This window comes from Salminus brasiliensis, chromosome 1, assembly GCF_030463535.1.
Source record: "Salminus brasiliensis chromosome 1, fSalBra1.hap2, whole genome shotgun sequence".
Lineage (NCBI taxonomy): Eukaryota > Metazoa > Chordata > Actinopteri > Characiformes > Bryconidae > Salminus > Salminus brasiliensis.
Genome location: NC_132878.1, coordinates 28,333,261 through 28,354,654, shown reverse-complemented (window position 1 = coordinate 28,354,654; position 21,394 = coordinate 28,333,261). Strand labels below are relative to the sequence as shown.

At 40.1% G+C, this 21,394-nt stretch overlaps 1 protein-coding gene across 1 annotated transcript in view; it reads left to right on the top strand.

The window, feature by feature from the left end:
• The first annotated feature begins 1,754 nt into the window (after positions 1-1,754).
• The window catches only part of efnb1 (ephrin-B1), a 53,068-nt gene continuing 33,428 nt past the window's right edge, over positions 1,755-21,394 (top strand). Inside the window, exon 1 of the mRNA XM_072676633.1 lies at positions 1,755-2,716. Within this exon, the coding sequence (XP_072532734.1) occupies positions 2,595-2,716 (122 nt within the window). The 5' untranslated portion in view covers positions 1,755-2,594. The remainder of the gene's footprint in view (positions 2,717-21,394) is intronic.

The following is a 21,394-nucleotide window of genomic DNA, read 5'->3' as shown; positions in this document are numbered from 1 at the left end:
GTTTGTAATGCAATTTCTATACTTTTGGCACAAATCGGTGAATCCCTGATTTATCCAATAATATACTGCATAAACAACTAACAACTAAGTAAAGCAATTCCAATTCTATGCTTACACAAAAAAAAAGATTACATTTTCAACTTTTAAAAATCTATTTACATATTTATTTATTTATGAATTATTATTTGTACATATATATATACACAGTATATTATATATATTCATTTAAATATACATATATATATATATATTTGTGAATTTCGATACTCAGTGTAACAGAAACTGAATGTTAAACTAAATGAATGAACAGTTATATAACGTTTGTATAAATGAGCTAAACAGCCTGTAACAAAATGTGTGTATTTCCTTCCACTGAAAAATAACAAGTTGTTAACCACCAATTGTTTATGCTTTGGGTCATATTGTGTTAGGTATGTGTCAAACGTATACACAGAATGTATAGTAATTGATTTTTTTTTTTAATCTGCAAAAAGTCACCATTACTATTATGAAAGAAAACAATAAATAAACATGTGTGTGTATGTTTATAATAATAGGTTCATTAGTACACTTAAATGTATTAATTAACTAATTAATGAATGTGTTCATTTTTTTACTGGAACATGCTGCAGTCTTTAATAATAACCTACAATGCTCCAGTCTTTCATTTTAGCTATGTATTCATATTGGCATCACTTAATTAGTTGGATTATGACAAGCTGAGACATTCATGAAAATGTAATTGGGCAGAATATAAATACAAAAATGGATAATAATAATAATAATAATAATAATAAGCAGGCTTGTATTTTCTGTCACGTAAAAAAGTCCAAAAAACGAACACTTTAGCAAGCAAACACCTCTCTCTCTCTCTCTCTCTCTCTCTCTCTCTCTCACACACACACACATTCACACACCCCTGCTGTTAGAAGGCCACAGTGCCGGCCAGCTGCCCGTCAGAGCCCCAGCTCATCAGTTCATTTTTCTGAAAAGAAAAGACAAGTTAATCCGGTAGAAAACACGAGCAGAGCAAATAAACACGACAACACACACATGCAGGTTTAGTATGTGCTAGTTGTCCGCAGTGTACAAGACGTTTAGCGCCTTAACTTCAGCGACTGTGGTGTATTTGCAACCGATTTGTGTTTATTTTAGAAAAGTACACTCTGGAGTTGATGTACTTTGCTATCTCACTGTCTGCGCCGCCGATAGAGGGCAGTAGCGTCTACGGAACAACAGCTCCAAACCGAACACACCTAGAGAAGCCCTACTTCTCCCAGATTTAACACTTCTAAATTGCCCCTGCTGCTCTGAAGCCGCGGCTCGCCTTCATAAGCACGTAGACGAGGCTTAAAATACGCCTTAAAGAGCACCTATAAGACCTGAACTGCCGGCTAACGTAAACAAGCCGCTTGCTAGGAAGGCGCTGTAGTTATTTACTCTGCCAACAGGTTACAAACAACATTTGTCAAACGTTTGAAGGGATGCAGTGAATAACCATGTGTGGTACAGTTGATATTAGGCGATTACTGTAAGATTAAAAGCGATAAAATGAGAAAAAGTGCCACAAACTCGAGTCTGGAGGTGTGTGTTCATGAGCTGAGAGCGGAGAACTTCTGTGAGGCGGGGTTGAGGGCAGTGACGTGTCACGCTGGCCGCGCTCGGATTGGTGGCTTGTGACCGAAGGGGCAGGGCGCGGAGGCGTGGCCGTGCTGCTCGCGCTGAGAACGAGCTCAGAACGCCGCGTCTCCTAGCAGCGCGCGTCACACGGAGCGCGCGGAGCGGCTGGAAGTCTCTCTCTTTCTCCGTGTGTGTTGGACTGAGCCCGCGCATGGAATGCTGGAGTTTCTAAACGTTTCAAAAGTAACGGACGTTTAACGGACGTTTTTTTTTTTTAAAAAACAAAAAACGGATTTCTTTGACACGTTTGTTTGTTTGTTCGGCTTGACTGTTACGTCACTGATGGAATTCCTCTCCTCAAGGCACGCGCTGTAGTCTCCAACGTCTTCTTGACGGATTTACATCGCTGTATGTTTGCGTTTTTAATGAACGTCAGTGTTATCACCAACTGCCTGCTTTCACGTCACCGATGGAATCACGGACTGTCAGGCGCGCGCTACCAGTTTCGTAGCGCTGTTGCGTTTCCTCGCGCGCGCGTGTGAGTTCTGATTTATTAAGTTTTCGCTAGGCGAGCAGAGTCTCGCGCGTTTCGTTTTTCGTTTGCGTGTTTACACGTTGTTTGGTTTGTTTATTTGCGTTGCACTTTTGCCACAGCGGCTGTTTCTCCTTCTTTAGAGGGCCGTTAAAAGTCTCGTGAGCTGCGCAGAAGCTCGGGAGCTTCACTCCGCGTCACCGGCCCGCACGTGGCGGCCGGGGTCCGGGTGCCATAGCAACGCGGCGGATCCTCACCTGGACTCGGTGTTTGTTCCTGCTACTATTATTTTTTGACCTCTTTTTTAGTTTCTTTCTTTCTTTATTTATTTATTTGCACTCGCACGAGCTCGCTAGACTGGACTGCACGCGCATACGGACGCGCACACGCACACATCCACAGGGCACGGAGGGGATGGTGTGTGTGTGTGTGTGAGGGGGAGATGGGAGCGGCGGGGCGGCGCGTGCTGCACTGCTGCTGCTGCGCGCTCGCACTCATCTGCAGCCTCGCGTTGCTGGAGGCCAAAATACTGGAGCCGGTGGAGTGGAGCACACAAAATAGCAGGTGAGACTGTGTGTGACTGTGTGTAAGTGAATGTGTATTGCGAATGTGTGTTTGTGTGTGTGACCACTGTGAAGAGCATGCGTGCCATGTGTGTGTGTGTGTGACACGTTAAAGGCCAACATTGCAAAAAAAAAAAAATAAAATAAAAAATAAGTGTATTGTGTGTATGCGGGAGAGAAAGGAAAGTGTTCAGGGGTGTGTGGGTGTATAAGTGTGTATGTGTGTGTGAGAGAGAGGGAGAAAGTGTGTGTGTATGTGTGTGTGTGTGTTAGCATGACATGGTCTATGGACACTCAGAGAGAGAACAAGAGAGAAGAGAGAGAGAGAGAGAGACAAAAGAGAAAGAGAGGAAGAATGACAAAGAAAAAAAGAGAGGGAGTTGATAAGAAAGACCATAGAAAGAGAGAGAGAGAAAGAGAAGAGAAGGAAAGAAAAATAGGAAGAAAAAAGAGAGAAACACTGAGAAACAGGAGAAAGTGAAGAGAAAGAAAAAGCAAAATAAGCGAAAGCTAGGAAAGAAGAGATAGAAGAGAAAGCGGGAAAACGCATTGAGGTGAAAGAAAAGAGCGAGAGTGAGTAAAAGAAGAGACATGAGAGTGAAAAAAGAGTGAAATAAGTGAAGGAAAAAGTGAAAAAGCCCCAAAGAAGAGAAAGACAGGTGAGCGAGAGAGTGAGCGAGAGAGCGAAATGAGAAATACAGAAAGAGCGAAAAAGAGAAGGAGACAATGGCAGCTGTGGTCAATATTACTCAGTATGTGTGTCCGGTGTCTAGTGTGTATGTGTGTGTCGCTCCTCTTATACCTCAGTACTAAGGCATGTGTTGTCTCTGTGTGTATAAGACAGGTTAGTGAACCCTCTAAAGCACAAACACACACATTTACTGAACACACACTCACTCTGACTGTGGTCGGCTCTGGCTCACCTGTACCTGGCTTACCTGGGTCAGGTGTGTAGGGACAGAAAGAAAGGCCCCACCTCTTTGTGCTGAACAAGGGACTCAAAACACACCCCATAAACAATCAGCACCTAAGATCACCTTAATGGGTAGAGAGAGTGTGTGTGTGTTCAATGCGATGCTGGCTTGACTATTTAAAAATCACTTTGGGGCCGAGGCGCTTTTAGGAAACCCAGCTTTGAACATTTAAGAATTCTGTACTTTATTAAATCACAGAGCAAAACACAGTGTCTCTGTTTTTCTGATTTTTATTGTATTGTTTTTGACCCTTTTGAAAATCGCTGGCTACTCTTTAGAGTGTTAATGACTGGACGGGGGACGGGCCTACTGAACTTCTCCGCTGTTTAATCTTATTACATTAACCTCTTAACTCAGAAAGGCTTATTACACACTAAGGTGTATTACTCAGTAATGACGGGGGCTTCTGTACGACCTGGGGGGGCTATTCTTTGTTAATAGAAGTCTGTAATAACACGTTTGGCCTGCCGGTAGGCCATAGACTGCCTAAGGGGTTAACTTACAGCTAAGATTACGGTAAAGTCGCTGTTTTGTAGATTTTTTTTGTTGTTTTTTTATGTAGAGGGTCTCTATTTTCCCCGGCAACATCAAAATCCTGCTGCTATTTTATTGAATTATTTCTGACGGGTAGTTTGACTGAAGCGAGTGGAGAAACTGTGTGGAAAATGCAGACTGTAAACCTTCACTCCGTCCCACATCACTGCCTGTCCAAGATCAAGATACTGTTATGATCCTGGATCATGATCTGAGTCTGAGGGAGAGTTACTGTTTAGTTTACCTGTGCCATGTTCTCAGCTTCATTTTCCTCCTTCACCTTTAATCGAAATTCTTTGTGTAAATGTTGTCCGCCACAATTTGTGCCCCCCCCCCCCCCATTTTTTTTTTACTTGTTATCATAAGTCAAATCTGGCAGTTTTTCTTTATATTGTGAGTATTTTCCTTCTCTTGTTAAGTTGGCATTTTGGAGATGCAAGATTTTAGCTTAATAGCTACAGTGTATTATTGATCGTGTAAGCAAGTACAAATCATCTTGCGGCTAGTTGAAATATCCGTATTCGTGGAATATCTTACTTTATAAAATAAGACCATTCTTATACAGCCAATCTAGCAGTGCTACATCAGCACTGTTTTAACAGATGTAACACCAGCAGTGTTCATTTGACTCTAACAGTGTTGATTTATCACTGGTAAATTATCTGTATATAAAGGTCTTATGAATGGTTAAAGTATGCTTATTTATGGTTATTAATTAGTAAGCGGTTGTCCCACGTAAAAGTGTCCTGTTGCTTTTCAAATAGCGAGCCCACATTCAGCCACACTGTTAAAGCTCAGAGCTTACTGTGGCTTCTCCATCAGTCAGTGTTCTACCTCTCAGCTGCAGCAGAGATCTCTTCATAACTTTCTACATTGTAACACCAACAGGAGCTTTTCTCATTAGACCTACATTAACCTATGAAGTGACTACGTTCACTCCCTCTGCTCCACGCAGTGTTATTTACCTCCACATTTGCAGCACTGTTTGGTGTTAACGGGTGTAACTCCTAAACTAATGGTGACGTGGTGTTTTACACTCCACAACATTGTGTTTTTGCTGTTTATTGGAAAAATTAATTTAATACATCTTAGATGCCCCAAAACATCAAACGAATCCAGAAAACAGAATGGAGAAAGTCAAAAATGATTATTTCTGATTAAAAGAGCTGAATCCTGATCGGAGTTCAATAGTCGTGATCGCCTGACAGATCTCTGCTGCAGCTGAGAAGTTTAACGCTGACTGATAGAGAACACACAGTAAGTAAAGGAACCAGCAAGAACAGCAAAGATGAATATAGGCTCACTGTTTGGCATCTCAGACCACATTTGCCTTTTATATTTGTGATATGACTGCGTGTATTCATGTATTATGACATAGCGTTTATGACCTAATTAATAACCACCAATTAACACATATTAAACCATTGATAATCTTTTAGACGGGTAGTTTTATTAGAATGTTTTATGTAAATATCACATAACACCTCTTTCCCCTTTTGAGACTGTTGTAAGATATTTATGACGTTACAAAATATAACTTTGCTTGTTTTAATCATTATTTCTTACATTTAGGAAAATAATGTGCTAATATAATAAAACGCCTTCAGTAAATAAAATGACGAATATGATTTACAGCGACCTCAAAATGGTACTGGACCCTATTTAGTATTTACTATGCCCCTGTATGGGCGCGCACACTTCAATTCACTGTCCCAAATGACATAAGCTTTACATTAGGTTTACCAGCAGTTGCTGAATACTAGGTCTTAAAATCAAAACTCAGAAATAAGCCATCGGTTAAAGGACCAGGGGGTTTCCGTCACAGGGAGGAACCATTTAACCAGACCGAAGACAGTTTCAGCATTCAGGGAGTTCTTTGAGTTTTAAATAGATTTTATGTCTTTACAAAATAATCCTTGAAGAACTCTCCACCTTTTTATTTAAGCAGACAGAACCTTTACAGAGATCTGCTCAAAAGTATACACTGTACACAAAAGACTGGAAAAAAGTTAAAGTTGGACATATATATAAAAACATGCAGAAAACTTATGGCGGATATGTATTTTTTTCCAATGTATTAAATTCAGCAAATAAATAGAAACGCTGTCTGAATTGGGCAGAAAAATACTCAAATTTGTTTCCTGTTCATCAACGCAAGTACTTTAAACAGGGGTGCGCACATTTTTGCACATGGCCGTAATTGAATATGTAATTATGCAATTAGAGTTTAATAGTGTAGCTAAACTTCAGTAATAGGAGCTGAGCTGAGAACGTTCCCAGGCTTTATGTCCGCGTGGTGTTTTTCCGTCTCGGTCTGAGTGTTTATCCCGGGCGGAGTGCTGATCGCTGGGGCATGCCGGGGTCCAACACATGCTTCTGATTTCTCCTAGAAAACTAGAGGGGAATATTTTAATTAAGGCGTCTACGGTCCCGCTTTAGCTTAAGCCCGTAAAACATACTCACATACACTTACACACACACACACTCAGAGTGGAAACCATAAGAGCAGCTGAACAACACGTACTTCAAATAAACCAACTTAAACAAACATTTTGATTGAAATAGGGATGCAGGGTTTTAACGAACGCCTGGATGAAGAAATTTATGGGAGATGTTATCTAAGAAATTATCTCAGATTACTGTGCCTGCAAAACTGACCTCATCGTTTCTACTTGCTTATTGCTGTTTAAAATGCTTTCTATGACTAAACCCTTTAAACTGCAGTACCATCTAGAGATTATTTAGATTCTGACATTAATTATTCAGTATCTTCTATAAATGACTTAGTATCCGCTATGAATTATTCAGTAACTATTATGAATCATTTAGTATCTCTAATTGTTTAGTATCTACTGTGAATTATTTAGTCTTCTATGAATTATTCAGTATCTACTATAAATGATTCAGTATCCACTATGAATTATTCAGCATCTAATAAATTGTTTAGTATGTACTGTGAATTGTTCTGTCTTCTGTTAATTATTTAGTATCTACTATTAATTATTCAGTATTCACTAAAAATGATTCAGTATCTATTATTCAGTGTCTTCTATGGATTAGTCAGTATCTCTAGAAAATTGTTTAGTATAGACTGTGAATGATTCCATCTTTTCCATATCCGATTCAGTATTCAGTTTCCAATATTAATAATCTGTATCTATTATAAATTATTCAGTATCTCAAATAAATTCAGTATCTACTAAACATCTTTCAGTATCCACTATGAATTATTAAGGATCCACTATGAATTATTCTTCTAAAAAATATTCAGCAGTCGCTTTAAATTGTTCTGTATCTACTATGAAATTTGTAGATGAAAGTTGTATACTATTAAAAAACTATAATGAATTATTCAGTTATTCAGTAAATATTAATTATGAATTATTTAGGATCATGACTAATTCTGTGCTGAGTGTCCCTTTATTTATCTTTTGATCTGTCTAATAGTAACACTTGGTATATAAATATAATATATGAATATTAAATAAGTATTAAACTTCATGTGTATCAGCTTGCTGTCGGGCGGAGTGGGACATAATCAGATGGGTCTAAGGAGTGTGTGTAGTGGAACGTGTGTGAGCGAACACTGGTTTAAATTGGAATCTGTTCCCTCAGATTGAGAACACTTCAGGGTGGGAGAATTGGAATGTATGTGTGTGTGTGTGTGTGTGTGTGTGCGTGGATCAGAGCAGGTGATAAAACAGCAGTGTGTGGTTTTACACCAGTTGGACTGTTTTCCTAAGCCCCTTAATGTTTGTTTGCTTATCCTGCTGAACTGTCAGTGTGTGTGTGTGTGTGTGTGTGTGTGTGTGTTGAAGAGCCTCCACTTTAGAGCATCTGACAAATCAGTAAGCCTAAGAGTGTGTTGTGAGTGTGTGTGAAGGAGATTGTAAAAGGACACTGTGTAGATGTGTATAAGTGGGTGTATCTTAGTGTGAATGTGTGTGTTATTGAAGTGTAAGTGTGTATTTGAAGCCCTTTTCACACTCTAAACCCGGGGCACTTTAACCATTCAGGCATCCCACCCTACAGAAACACACACTCCGCAGATACGCCGAGTTTAATGAGGTAATACATTCAGACCAGCAATGTTGTTTAATGATGAACATTTCTTACACACTCCAACAGAAGTGCGGATACCATCTATTAGAGTGACTTAAGTGAAATTGTGCTAAAATCTAACTGAAACGTCCCTGAAGAAATGTGGGACATTTAATTCTGATATGAACAGCAGTTTCACACAAACCAGTTGTGTAACAGTAAACCCCTTACACAGGTTGAGTGTTTGTGTAACACATTCCATTCACATGGAACTGATTTGAAAACCTTGTTTCAATGGAATATAGCATAAGATAACTAAAAATAATATGTAAATATTAATATGTACAAATAAAAGTATCCATAATAGTAACTTACACACTTTTAAAAAGTAGTTTAAATTATGCAAAAATAGTATCTAGAACTTTTAACCTTTTACTACTATATAGATATCTAGATACTAGATACTGATATATTTATAAATGATAAGTATCTAGATCTCTATATTAGGGATGTACCGATCCGGCTTTTTCAGTTCCGATACTGCTACATAAACTTTGCATATTGGTCGATATATTTTTAAACCGTATTATTAAACCGTACACCTCTCCACCAGGCATTGACTTAATCATTACTTTATATAATATAACCAATTAACACGTAGATATAAATGTACTAAATTGCCATTTGTCATTTATTTATTTGCACATTTAGTGCAGTCTCACACCATCATATTAAAGTGAAAGAATCGGTTCAGTGGATCGGCCTAATTATCCAATACCAATATGTATCCAATATAGTTCTAAATTTTTAAATATAGGACTGGTTTTATGTAGTGTTGAAAAGGGAGTTCTAGATACTAATGAAAAAGTTTTTGTATAGGACTGATGGTTTTATGTAGTACTGAAAAGGGAGTTCTAGATACTAATGAAAAAGTTTTTGTATAGGACTGATGGTTTTATGTAGTGTTGAAAAGGGAGTTCTAGATACTAATGAAAAGTTTTTGTATAGGACTGATGGTTTTAAGTAGTGTTGAAAAGGGATTTCTAGATACTAATGAAAAAGTTTTTGTTTAGGACTGATGGTTTTATGTAGTACTGAAAAGGGAGTTCTAGATACTACAAAAAGTTTTTGTATAAGACTGATGGTTTTATGTAGTGTTGAAAAGGGAGTTCTAGATACTAATGAAAAGTTTTGTATAGGAACTGATGGTTTATATAGTACTGAAAAGGAAGTTCTAGATACTAATGAAAAGGTTTTTGTATAGTACTAATGATTCTCACTTTTCGTTCCAGAGAGTGTAAGTAGGGGTGTTTAATGAGATGAAGTGCAGCAGATTTTGAATAAAATCCCTGAACTCAGTACGGGAGAGTAATTAAACAGTAGCTTTTAAGAATCTGTCACTACTGATGCATTTTGTCTGCAATCCTGTGTATTGCACTAAATATTGTGTATCGTGAAAATATCTTTAAATACATGTAACCATACTGAACACCCCTAATTTAGGAAAAAGTGGAACTATGCCCTCACTGTAAAACTCTTTTTGGTCGAGTCCGGACTAACAGAGTGTGTGTATTTGATGAGCATGTTGTTGATGAACTATCGGTATCGATTTTAAGCTTGTCCTCATTTCTAGAAGGCACAAGGGTCGCTATGCTGGAAAGCTTTGAACCCCCACGCACATACATACATGAATACTACACCCAGTATATTCAAGTCTGATTTGGACCTCCATAGAAAATAACACTTAATAACGTGTATAAGTTATAACATAACTAAAATTATTTGTGTTAGTGTGTGTGTGTGTGTGTGTGTGTGCACATGCTAATTTGTATTTATGGAATGTAGAATGCAAACACACATTTTTTCTAGGAAGAAAAGTATAATATGTTAACCTGCCGTTTAGGGAAGGGAGAGAGAAAGCAAGAGAGAGAGCGAGCAAGAGACATGGTTAGAACATGGTTAATAGGGTTTCAACAATTTAAATAGCAACTGACGTAAATAGTCAAGTGTTGTGCTTATTTATTTATTTGTTTGTTGAATTATTTATGCAAGCAGGACTGTAGTGTTCCTGAAGGAGAAGGAAGTCGGCCGGAAAAGTTTTTTGATGGTAAAAAAAACACACAGAATAAACAAACAAACAAACAAACAAACAAATATAGATATGGACAGCAGTGTTAGACTGACACACTGAGGGAGAGACTGCAATTAAACATGTGAAAACAGCTATGTGTGTGTGTGACAGAGAGAGAGAGAGAAAGAGAGAGAGAGAGAGAGAGAGAAGCCATTATCACTTTAGAGCAGAGATTAAAGATTATGAGAATAAAGCTGATCATTAATCCAGCGTTCGCTCAGATTAACTCACTGCACTGCAGCAAATCAGCACTTCAGTTCAAATTACCCACATTTTACCCCTACATTTACTGTAGTCCCAATTTCACCCTCTTACTGTCTGTTCCTGATTCTGAGCAGCAAGCGTTTATTAATTAGTCCTTAGAAATGGTAGTTTCTTCTTGGTGCTATATACAGCTGTTCTTTAAAAGGTTCCACATAGAACCACAAATGCTTTTTCACCACAGCAAAGAACCATATAAGCATCCACATGTTGTCCTGGTTCTATGTAGAATCTTTGGCTTTACTAAACCGAAACTGCACAGACGGAAAATCTGTCACTCATTAGATCAAGATCACATGTAATACACACTACTATGTGTGTGTGTGTGTGTGTGTGTGTGTGTTTGAATAAACAGCTCCTAGTTGTGGGATTACGGACTGTAACTATGCTCTTAGCAAAGAGGGCTGTATACAGCACGGTTATGGAGAAAAACACAGGGCCATTCAATACTTTAAGTCATTGTGACTCCATATAGAACCACTGCTTTTGCTAAAGAACCCTTCAAGAACCTCTTAATTTAAGGGCACACACCGTGTATATAATCTGCCTGTCCATACAAATAAAGTTGTCTTAGATAAGTGGCTCTTCTGAGCTTGGGGTTTTCTACAAAACCCTCCAAGAGATGGTTCTTTGTGTATACGAGATGGGCGAGTGTTTTAAAGTCCACATAACGTAAAGGTTCTAGGAAAAACTCTTAAATTGCTGTAGAACCTTTCCATTCATTCTTCAAGAGAGAGCGGCTTTGCCTGGTTATAATCGTTCTTCATATACAAGGGAAAGCTTCTGTCAGCATTTCCTTTAAGACACCTTTAAAATTGGTTCTGTATGGCACCAAAAAGGGTTCCACTACACTTATGGATGAAAGCACCCTTTTCCCGTTCTTATTAGAGCTGTTTTTGTTCATGTGAAGGTTCTTTAAACCTTTTTTTCAGCTGAAATTGGTTCTATGGTCTAAGGAAAAAGGTTTCTATATGGTTCAAAAACAGTGTTTAGTAAAGTAGATAAATCACACAATGAGCATTCCTGTATGTAATAAAAAAAGATTAAGGACCTATACGAGACTGTAAAAACAAACTATTTATGGAGGAAGCAAAAGTAATAAAATAAGATGATGTCATAATGGGCTGCCATCCAATCAGCTCATTGGTGCTATGCAGACAACTAAACACTGGCTGTTGTTGTTGTTAACAGGCTCTTTCCAATTGGTCTAAGTCAGAGATGGACGGATCGATCAGCTATAAATCGGTATCAGGCGATTTTCAGCCCAACCATGCAATCAGTCATCGGGTGATAATTCAACCAATCCTCAAAGCTGATCAGATCATATGATCCATATTTTGTTAGTTGCTGTGTAGCTCTGTGTAAGTCATTCAGCCACTAGATGAAAGAGTAAACCACATTTCATCTTGAGAGGCGATGTATTGAACATTACAGAAGCCAAGTTGCCCTAGAAAGGTGAATGTGGCATCCAGCCCTGCCCTCATTTAGTATCAGCCCCAAAAATACAGAGCGGTCCATCTCTAGTCTAAATCTGTCCATGCAGTGATCCATGCAGAAGTTCAGTGTTCTAGACATATTGATCATACAGTCATGTCCGAAAGGCCTCACATTATTAATGTCCCACATGTAGGACTGTGTGTTACAATTACACCATCAACAACACATTGACATACAGCCGTACTCATCATTCACCGGGAAAACAGTATTGTTGTGTAATTTATTACAGTAATGATAACACATCATCACACGCCCAATGATGTGGGAGTGTGTATTTCTGTAAGGTACAGTGTGCGTTGTGGCTCAGATAAGAGTTACTGGTGACACCCTGAAATTACACAGACTTTATCAGATCACTGTACATGTGCGTGAATATATTGGTCAATATATCAGCACTGTCACATCAAAACCTCATAACTCCATTTCTTGGTTCAATTGTTTTTACATCATTGAAAAACTCCAGCTGCTCTTTATACTGTTTGAACATTTCATGATGAATCGACTGATTGAAATGATCCTAACTGAAACAAAATACAACACATTTCTAAGGCAGTCCCCTGAATGTCTGTGATTGCTGGTGATTACCTGATAGGAGAGGCATATCCTTGGGTGGAGTGGTTGGTAAACTAGGCTAGCTATAGCATAACCATGTCTCAGAAAAAGGAAAAAGTCTAAAGTATGGCAGCAAGACGTTTGAAGGACAACCCAAGTTAAATGACATTCTCCTGTAAAAGTCGCAATTCAGAATTCAAGGGCCCATCAAAAATGGCAAGCTATCTTAAACCTGAGGCAGGAAATCAGCCCTCAAATCATGATGTAAGGAGTTTCTTACAGTGCCATTTAAAATGCACTGATCTGTCTCAAAACAAGCTCGCTATTTGCAATATCTGCAAGGCCCCAGTAAGTCATGGAGGAACAACTGCCAAAATATTTGAAGCAACACATTTTTAAGACACCATCAAACACCATCACTCTGCCTAATACGCTAAAGCTAGCTAGAGTGCAATAACAGCCTCTGCTATTCTTCTTCAGCAATGAAAAGACCAAAGTAAAGACGAGCAAATGGCTCATAGCACTGGATGACCAGCCAGTTTCTGTAGTTGAGGATAGAGGCTTTAGAAACTTGATACATTGCCTGAGCCCACGATATACAATACAAACGCTGTAACGGTGTTATGGTTGTAGCGATGTTACCGTTGTAGCAGTGTTACGGGTGCTACAGTGTTGTCTGAATAGTTTAAGCTTGTGCCACAGCACGCATTCAACCTACTAAAAGCCAGTTCCAAGCCAGAAGTTTGGCCAAAACTCTACTGTACTTTCTTTGAGATTGAGGAAATTATACATTAAAGTCATTTAAATGTATGTGATCATTTCTATGTTTGTGTATGATGTCAATTAAAATAGGACACGGTACGACCGTTTATAATCAGAATCGGCCAAGAAAATTGCAGTCGTGCTTCTCTAGTTGGAATGCATGTTCATGGCTGAGCCTCTTTTATTTCACAGTAACATCACTTACAGTCGGTCAGGGCAGCTCTAGCAGCACAAACTGACTTAGCAAAGGTTGCATCCCACATCTGTGCTATACACAAACTGTATTCATTCAAACAAACAGCTTCATTCACTATGTATGATCATTCAGTCCGACTGAAATCCGTTCGACTGGAACTGTGTGTGTAACGTTCCAGTGCTACCACAGGAGAACATGTGTTGGTTCCATAAGCAGCGTTTCTTTCTACAGTCATGCTGAAATGACTGGAATGTGATTGTGCTGTTTTAAAGGGCGTGGCTCTGCTAACGGCCTTTAACAGCTTGTTAGTGACATCATGCACAACAATAAAGAACCTCTGACCCGCAGACAGAAAATCGGGTCAGTGTGAGCAAACGGTCACAGATTGAACAGGTGTGTGTGTATGTGTGCAATTTGATGGCGGAGATAACGGCTGTTGGAGATGTGTGTGTGTGTGTGTGTGTGTTAAAGAGAGATTAGGGCATCCCGGGAAGGAATTATTGACCCGTAAAGAAAACAGTGGAGTTGACTGGCTGTAGTGCACACAAACACACTCTCTCTCACACACACACAGACACACACTGTGTTAAATCGATCATTTTTTTTAAAGAGTGTAACTCCTCATACAGCCTTGAATAGTATCTCACACACACACACACACACACACACACTGAGTACAGAGAGAATAAATGTGTGTCTGTGTGTGTGTGTGTGTGTGTGTGATCAATGCTCTTCTAATCGGCAGTGACAGCGAGGAGATTAACTCTGTCACAGTTTCAATAGGTAGAACAGCAAGACCTAAACACACACACACACACACACACTCAGTGTTGTCCCGCTCTTAAAGGGAAATGTCGTAGTTTCTGCATTAGTGCTCCGTTTGCTCTCATTCTGAGGGGAAAAAGTAACTTTTAAATTAAAGCTCTGTCAATCAAAACACACCTACAGAACTTTGACATTATTCACGTGATCACAGTAGATCAGTTAGAGGTCTATACTCTTAAAGTAGGGTTTCTCCAGGGGTTCTATGTAGAACCATTATGGCCCAACCATTAGAATAAGAACACTTTTTACAAAGACTAAACACTCCTTAGGAGAAAGGATTCCTCAAGGGTTCTTAAGTTCTATATCAGACCAAGGCCTTAAGGGAGGTATAGCAGACTCCGGAGTGGTGGTGCACTGCTCTACTGTGCAGTGGCACCTGAACAAATATAACCTTAATGGAAGAGTCATCAGAAGAATACTGTGCTTTACCTGCATCCTCACCACAAAATCCAGTGTCAGCACTTAAAAAAAAAGGAAGATCTAACAAGCCTATTGGTGCTTTTAGGAAGTCCTGTCGACTGAACGTATGTTACAATAAAGGTATGTTAGGAGAACAGGGTTACAGAATTTCATGAAATGAACAACTCTCTAACTGTTAAGCATGTGGGTGCATTAGTCATGCTTTGGGCTTGTGTTGCAGCCAGTGGTACAGAGAGCATTTCACTGGCAGAGAAGGAATGGATTTAATTATCTGTAACAAAAAAAAAAAGCTAAAGATGAAAAGAAGATGGATTCTACAGCAGGATAATATCGGGCTTTCGCTGATTTCTTTGATAGAACCAGGGTTTTCCGAAACCAACACAGGGTCAGAATCCTACATGCACCTACTCAGACGTTTGATTCGGTGGTGCTGAAAATTCCTAAAGCTCGATCAACACAGTATGTGCGTGTGTGTGTTTGTGTGTGTGCATGTTTTGCCAGTTGCCTTTTGCGCAAGCATTTGTGGTCATCAGATTCAACAGAAGAAAATGGGGCGAGTCATATTCAAACCATGTGCTCTCACTCTCTGTCTCTCTCTCTCTCTCTCTCTCCTGCTCACTCTTTCTCTTTTTCTCCTCTCATCTCTCTCTTTCCCCTCTCTCCTCTCTTCCCTCTCTCACTCTGCCCCCCCTCTCTCTTTTCTCTCTTTTGCCTGCTCACTCTTTCTCTTTCCTCTATTCCCTCTCTCACCTGCTCACTCTCCCTCTCTCTCCTGCTCACTCTCCCTCTCGTTCTCTCTCTCTCCCTCTCCTCTCATCTCTCTCTTCCCCCTCTCTCCTCTCTTCTCTCTCTCACTCTGCCCCCCCTCTCTCTTTTCTCTCTCTCCTGCTCACTCTCTCTCTCGTTCTCTCTCTCTCCCTCTAATCTCTTTCTCTCTCTCTCTTTCTCTCTCTCTCTCTCTCTCTCTCTCTCTCTCTCTCTCCTCTCTTCCTCTCTCATGTGTATAAATAGAAGGTCAGTAGTTGGTGGTGAGTCAGTAGCGTTTCACTGTTGTTTTTTGCGTTTTCAGTGTTATGCTGTACTGCTCTGACATAGATGTGTGTGTGTGTGTGTGTGTGTGTGTTGAGCATACAAACACAGTATTATGTGACTCCCTCCATGCATGACCATTCCTACAGTCAGCTCTACTCAACACGCCATACTGGAGTGCAGCCACAGATACACACACTACCTTATGTGAGAACAAGTGCATTTGGCTGTATTGTGTGTGTGTGTGTGTGTGTTTGATTGTTTTTGTCTGTCAATAATGGAATAAACATTTGAACCTGTGTGTGTGTGTGTGTTATGAATACTGATCTAAATCTACAAATACATACGTTTTATTGATTGTTTTACATTCACACTGTTCCACACAGCCACTCACACACTGCCTCAGTTTCACACACACACACACACACACAGTCAAGAGTTGCTAATGATCTAAACCCTGAGTCAATATATAACTTTATAAGTGGGCAAAAGTTTGTGTGCCCCCTATGTCATCAGAATCAAAAGGCAACACCCTTGCAACCACTTAAGAAGACCCTTGCAATCACTTACCATAATATTTTAACAACCAGGTTACCACAGCAACCATAAAGTGACATCTTAGCAACCATCAGATGTGACATAGCAACTAGTTTTAACACCAAAGCAAGTACCTTACATAGGAACCACTTAACAACTACTAAACACGCCTGAAAACCTTATAAACTACAAACCTCCTGAGACACCCTAGACACCCATCTAACCAGAGACCACTTACCACGGCAACTACACTCGGCAGCCACTTGCATTTTTTTTCTTCAGGAAATACATTTTTCTAGTTTATTATTACATTACATTATATCTTGAATGATCTCTTCTTTCCATGACTGTTCAGCTACAGTGAAAACTTTCAGTGTGCATGACTGCGTCGTCCAACGTTGAAGGACGTATTCATGGTACCCCCTGGAGGGAAACTTATTTTTTCCAATAAAACCGAGACCGCTTGAAAACAGCATGAGGGGGCTTCTGTGTCTCGGTTTTAGATTTGCTCTCCTGTATGAAGGTTTCAGAAGTTTGCTAAGACTGATCTCGAGACAGTTTTTGATGAACAAGGTGTGCTGCAGGGCTCCATTCTAGTGCCGCTGCTGTTCTTCATCTGCTGTTGGATCTGCTCTGAGAACAGCTTTAGATGAAAGCAGAGTCCAGGATTCTCCTCTTCTCTGATGCTTTATTCTTGAATTTAGTCGCTGAAAGCGTGACAAGCTCTCTCAACACACACACACACACACACACACACACACACATGCACAGCATGAGGCCATTGAGAGTGTGTAAAGGGTCTAAAGTGGGTATATTCTCATTGAAGCAGTGAAGCATTGAAGTGTTGAAGTGTGTGAGGCGGTGAAGAGCTTTGAGCTTTAAATGTTCTTAACTCTCGACCCTGACTGAGAGAACACCGCTTCACGCTTTATTCTCCTGCCGCTTTTTCTCTCCTGTCTGCTGTTCACACCGCACAGCCTCATACCCGACTGATCCTGTTTATATGCTAGCCGTCTGTCATTATGTTGTGCGTCTGTGAGCTAGTTTTCTCTCTGTGTATCTCTCTGTAAGCTTGGTCTCTGTCTGTGCGCTAGCTCTTGGTCTATGTCTGCTTCTACATGTGTCTGTATGCTAGTTTCTCTCTGTGTATTAGTTAGTCTGTCTATATGCTAGCAGACATCCCACCCCGCAAAAACTCAGGGAGGTAGCACCACCCCATAAACAGGTGACCTCCACCACAACAGTATATTTGTATATTTATGCAGCAGCCTTCGTCCCTCGTTACTAATATGGCGTTGTCATCCAGCTCAAGTCCAGCTTTTGCTGGTAGCTGGTTGTGGAAAGTCTAAGCTGCTCTTTAATGATCTGTGTATGCTAGTTAGTATTTCTGTATGCTAGTTCTTCTATGTCTACACTTATCTGTCTTAATGCTAGTTTACCTCTGTATGCTAGTTTGTCTTAATGCTAGTTTACCTCTGTATGCTAGTTTTCCTCTGTATGCTAGTTTTCCTCTGTTTATGCTAGTCAATCTGTCTTAATGCTAGTTTTCCTCTGTATGCTAGTTTGTCTTAATGCTAGTTTTCCTCTGTATGCTAGGTTTCCTCTGTTTATGCTAGTCAATCTGTCTTAATGCTAGTTTTCCTCTGTATGCTAGGTTTCCTCTGTTTATGCTAGTCAATCTGTCTTAATGCTAGTTTTCCTCTGTATGCTAGTTTCAGTCTATTTATGCTAGTCAGCCTGTCTTTATGCTAGTTGTCCTCAGAATATGCTAGTCTGTCTTTATGCTAGTTTTCCTCTGAATATGCTAGTCTGTCTTTATGCTAGTTTTCCTCTGAATATGCTAGTTTTCCTCTGAATATGCTAGTCTGTCTTTATGCTAGTTTTCCTCTGAATATGCTAGTCTGTCTTTATGCTAGTTTTCCTCTGAATATGCTAGTTTTCCTCTGAATATGCTAGTCTGTCTTTATGCTAGTTTTCCTCTGAATATGCTAGTTTTCCTCTGAATATGCTAGTCTGTCTTTATGCTAGTTTTCCTCTGAATATGCTAGTCTGTCTTTATGCTAGTTTTCCTCTGAATATGCTAGTTTTCCTCTGAATATGCTAGTCTGTCTTTATGCTAGTTTTCCTCTGAATATGCTAGTTTTCCTCTGAATATGCTAGGCTGTCTTTGTACTATTTTTGTTTTCTGAATGCTAGTCTGTCTTTATGCTATTTTATGCAGTCTTTGTGCTAGTTTGTGATGTCTGTCAGCTAGCACTTCTCTGTTTGCTACTATTTCCCAATGTATGATAGCATTTCTCTTTATTTGCTAGCTCTGTTCTTTCTGTTTGCTAGTTCTTTTCTCTCTGTATACTAGTTTTTCCTCTGTGAATGCTAGTTAGTCTGTCTTTATGCTAGTTTTTTTCTCTGTGTGCTAGTTTTTTGTGTATGCTAGTTTTTCCTCTGTGAATGCTAGTTAGTCTGTCTTTATGCTAGTTTTTTTCTCTGTGTGCTAATGTTTATGTTTGCATACATTTCTCTCTGTTTGCTGTACTTTGTTCCTAAGCTTTTGTTCTACATGCTAGTTATTCTATCTCTATGCTAGTTAGAGTTCTCTCTGTGCTGTAGTGTGTCCAGCGTAGATGCAGAAGCTCAGGCTAACAGTACAGCTACTGTATCTGAATCTGCAAATACAGGCAGTACAGTGTGTGTGTGTGTGTTTGTGTGTTACTGTAGAATCCCTTTTGCCTCTGTCTACTGTGGGTTTACCCATAATCCCTTGCTGTTGACTGTTTTCCATGGCCGAAGGGAAACACAAACACTGCAGCTTTCAAACACAAAGGAGCAGAAGAAGAAAGAGAGAGAGGGAGAAAAGAAAAAGAGATCACACACCTCTCTTTAGATAAACACTAAACTCTCTGCCTCGCCTCTGGGAGAACTTCCATTCGGTGTGTGTGTGTGTGTGTGTGTGTAAGTGTGTGAGATAGTTAAGATGGTTTTATCTCTCTGTGAGCTCTGCACAGTGTTGATGCTTGCTTAACTAAGTTTTTTTTTTTTCAATTTTATCAATAAAATAGCTCATTAGGGACCTACTGTGGTAATCGATTAGCAGCCTTAGCTAAACACTAACACACACACGCTCAAACAAACACATGCTTGAAATATTTTCCGCTAGGCTGCGTCACAGTGTTCTGTTTGTGTTTACTAAGAGGGTAGCAGAGGAACGTAGATTTTCCATAAGAGCACACTGATTGGACGAACTCGAACAAACACTAAGGTTTGGTCGGTGTGTCGCTTCTGTTTGTCTTTGTTCGGAAATGTTTGGTCAAATTCGGTATTTGCTGATGTTCATGCTTTCCTGGTTACCATAGTGAACAGCTCTCTGATTCCGCTGTCTAGCATGTTTTTTGCTACGTGATAACATTGATCATGACATCGTTTGGAGACGGAGCACATTTACTTACTCAAAGTAGTTTTCAGTTTTTGTTTAGTGGTTTGGGAAGTTTTTTTTTTTAATATCCACTGCAGGAGCTCTGAAATAGGGGCTCTGGCCCTAAATACAGCTTGCAGGAACGTCCAAACAATTTTTGTCCGGTGTGAGGCAGCATCTCTAAAAATACAGAGACGTGAATCAAATGGGTCTTAAATGATCAGAGACAGGAATAAACTCACAGTACTCCCATCTAATTACATTTACATTTAAGGCATTTAGCAGACGCTCTTATCCAGAGCGACTTACAAAGTGCTCTGCTATTTACCCAAGAACAACCTCAGCTAGTTAGAATAGACTAATAATTCAAAGATACCTCTAAGCTTTAGACATTACTAAACACAATACAATAAGGTGACCATAGTACTCTAATCGTCCAAGTACTCTCTGAAGAGGTGGGTCTTCAGTCTGCGTTTGAAGACAGCGAGCGACTCGGCCGTTCGGACACCCAGGGGAAGCTCGTTCCACCACTTCGGTGCCAGGACAGAAAAAAGCCTGGACGCTTGACCCGCCATTTTGAGGGATGGCGGGTCGAGCCGAGACGTACTTGAAGCTGGAAGGGCTCTTGGTGCGGATCGGCTTTTGACCATTTTGACCATTGCCAAGTACAGAGGGGCTGGACCGTTCTTGGCTTTGTAGGCCAGCGTCAGGGTTTTGAATCTACATGAAGCCAGTGGAGAGAACACAGCAGTGGAGTGACATGGCTGAATTATTAGGGTTTCAATTAATTAGGGTTTAAACAGACACGTCTTCATCATTCCCCATGTTTCTTATAATGACGATCTGCTGTTTTGTTCAGCGGTGTTTGGCTGGGGTGCCACAGACATTAAAGGAACGGTTTGGTAAAACTAATCAAAGTCACATGACTGATCAGCTGCCTGAGATTCAGTCGTCCATCTTCTTTCTTCTCGAGTTTACAGTGGGAGATGCGAGGCTAACACTGCTAACAAACGCTGTACTTAGACTGTCACCGATATCATCTCTGTAAACACACGCCCAGCTCTCAGCTCCTCTGTTAAGACACAGCAAGACGTTTGGTAACTCTGTGTGGTTTCGAACAGGGTGTGACTTGCTTTAGTCCGTAAACACAACACTCGGCTTCTCCATGGAGCTGAACGACGGAGTAACCGGAACCACCTCAGCACAGCGTATGGCACCACTTTTTACAGCCGGTTCTGTGTAGTTCCACACAGGGTTCCGCTATTGCTGTTTGGAGCCTACTGTCAGCTGTGAACTTTTTAGACTACTCAGTCAGTCTGCAGTGCAGCTGAACACACTGCCAGGCTACAGCCGCTGGCCTGTTTGTGTTTATATGTCTGTGTGTGTGTGTGTGTGTGTGTGTGTGTGTGTGTGTGTGTGTGTGTGTGTGAGATGAAATGGTGTGCTAACAGCTTTGGCTCCACCCCCTGTCTAAACATATTAGCGACACTCAGACAAACCTGTGATTACAG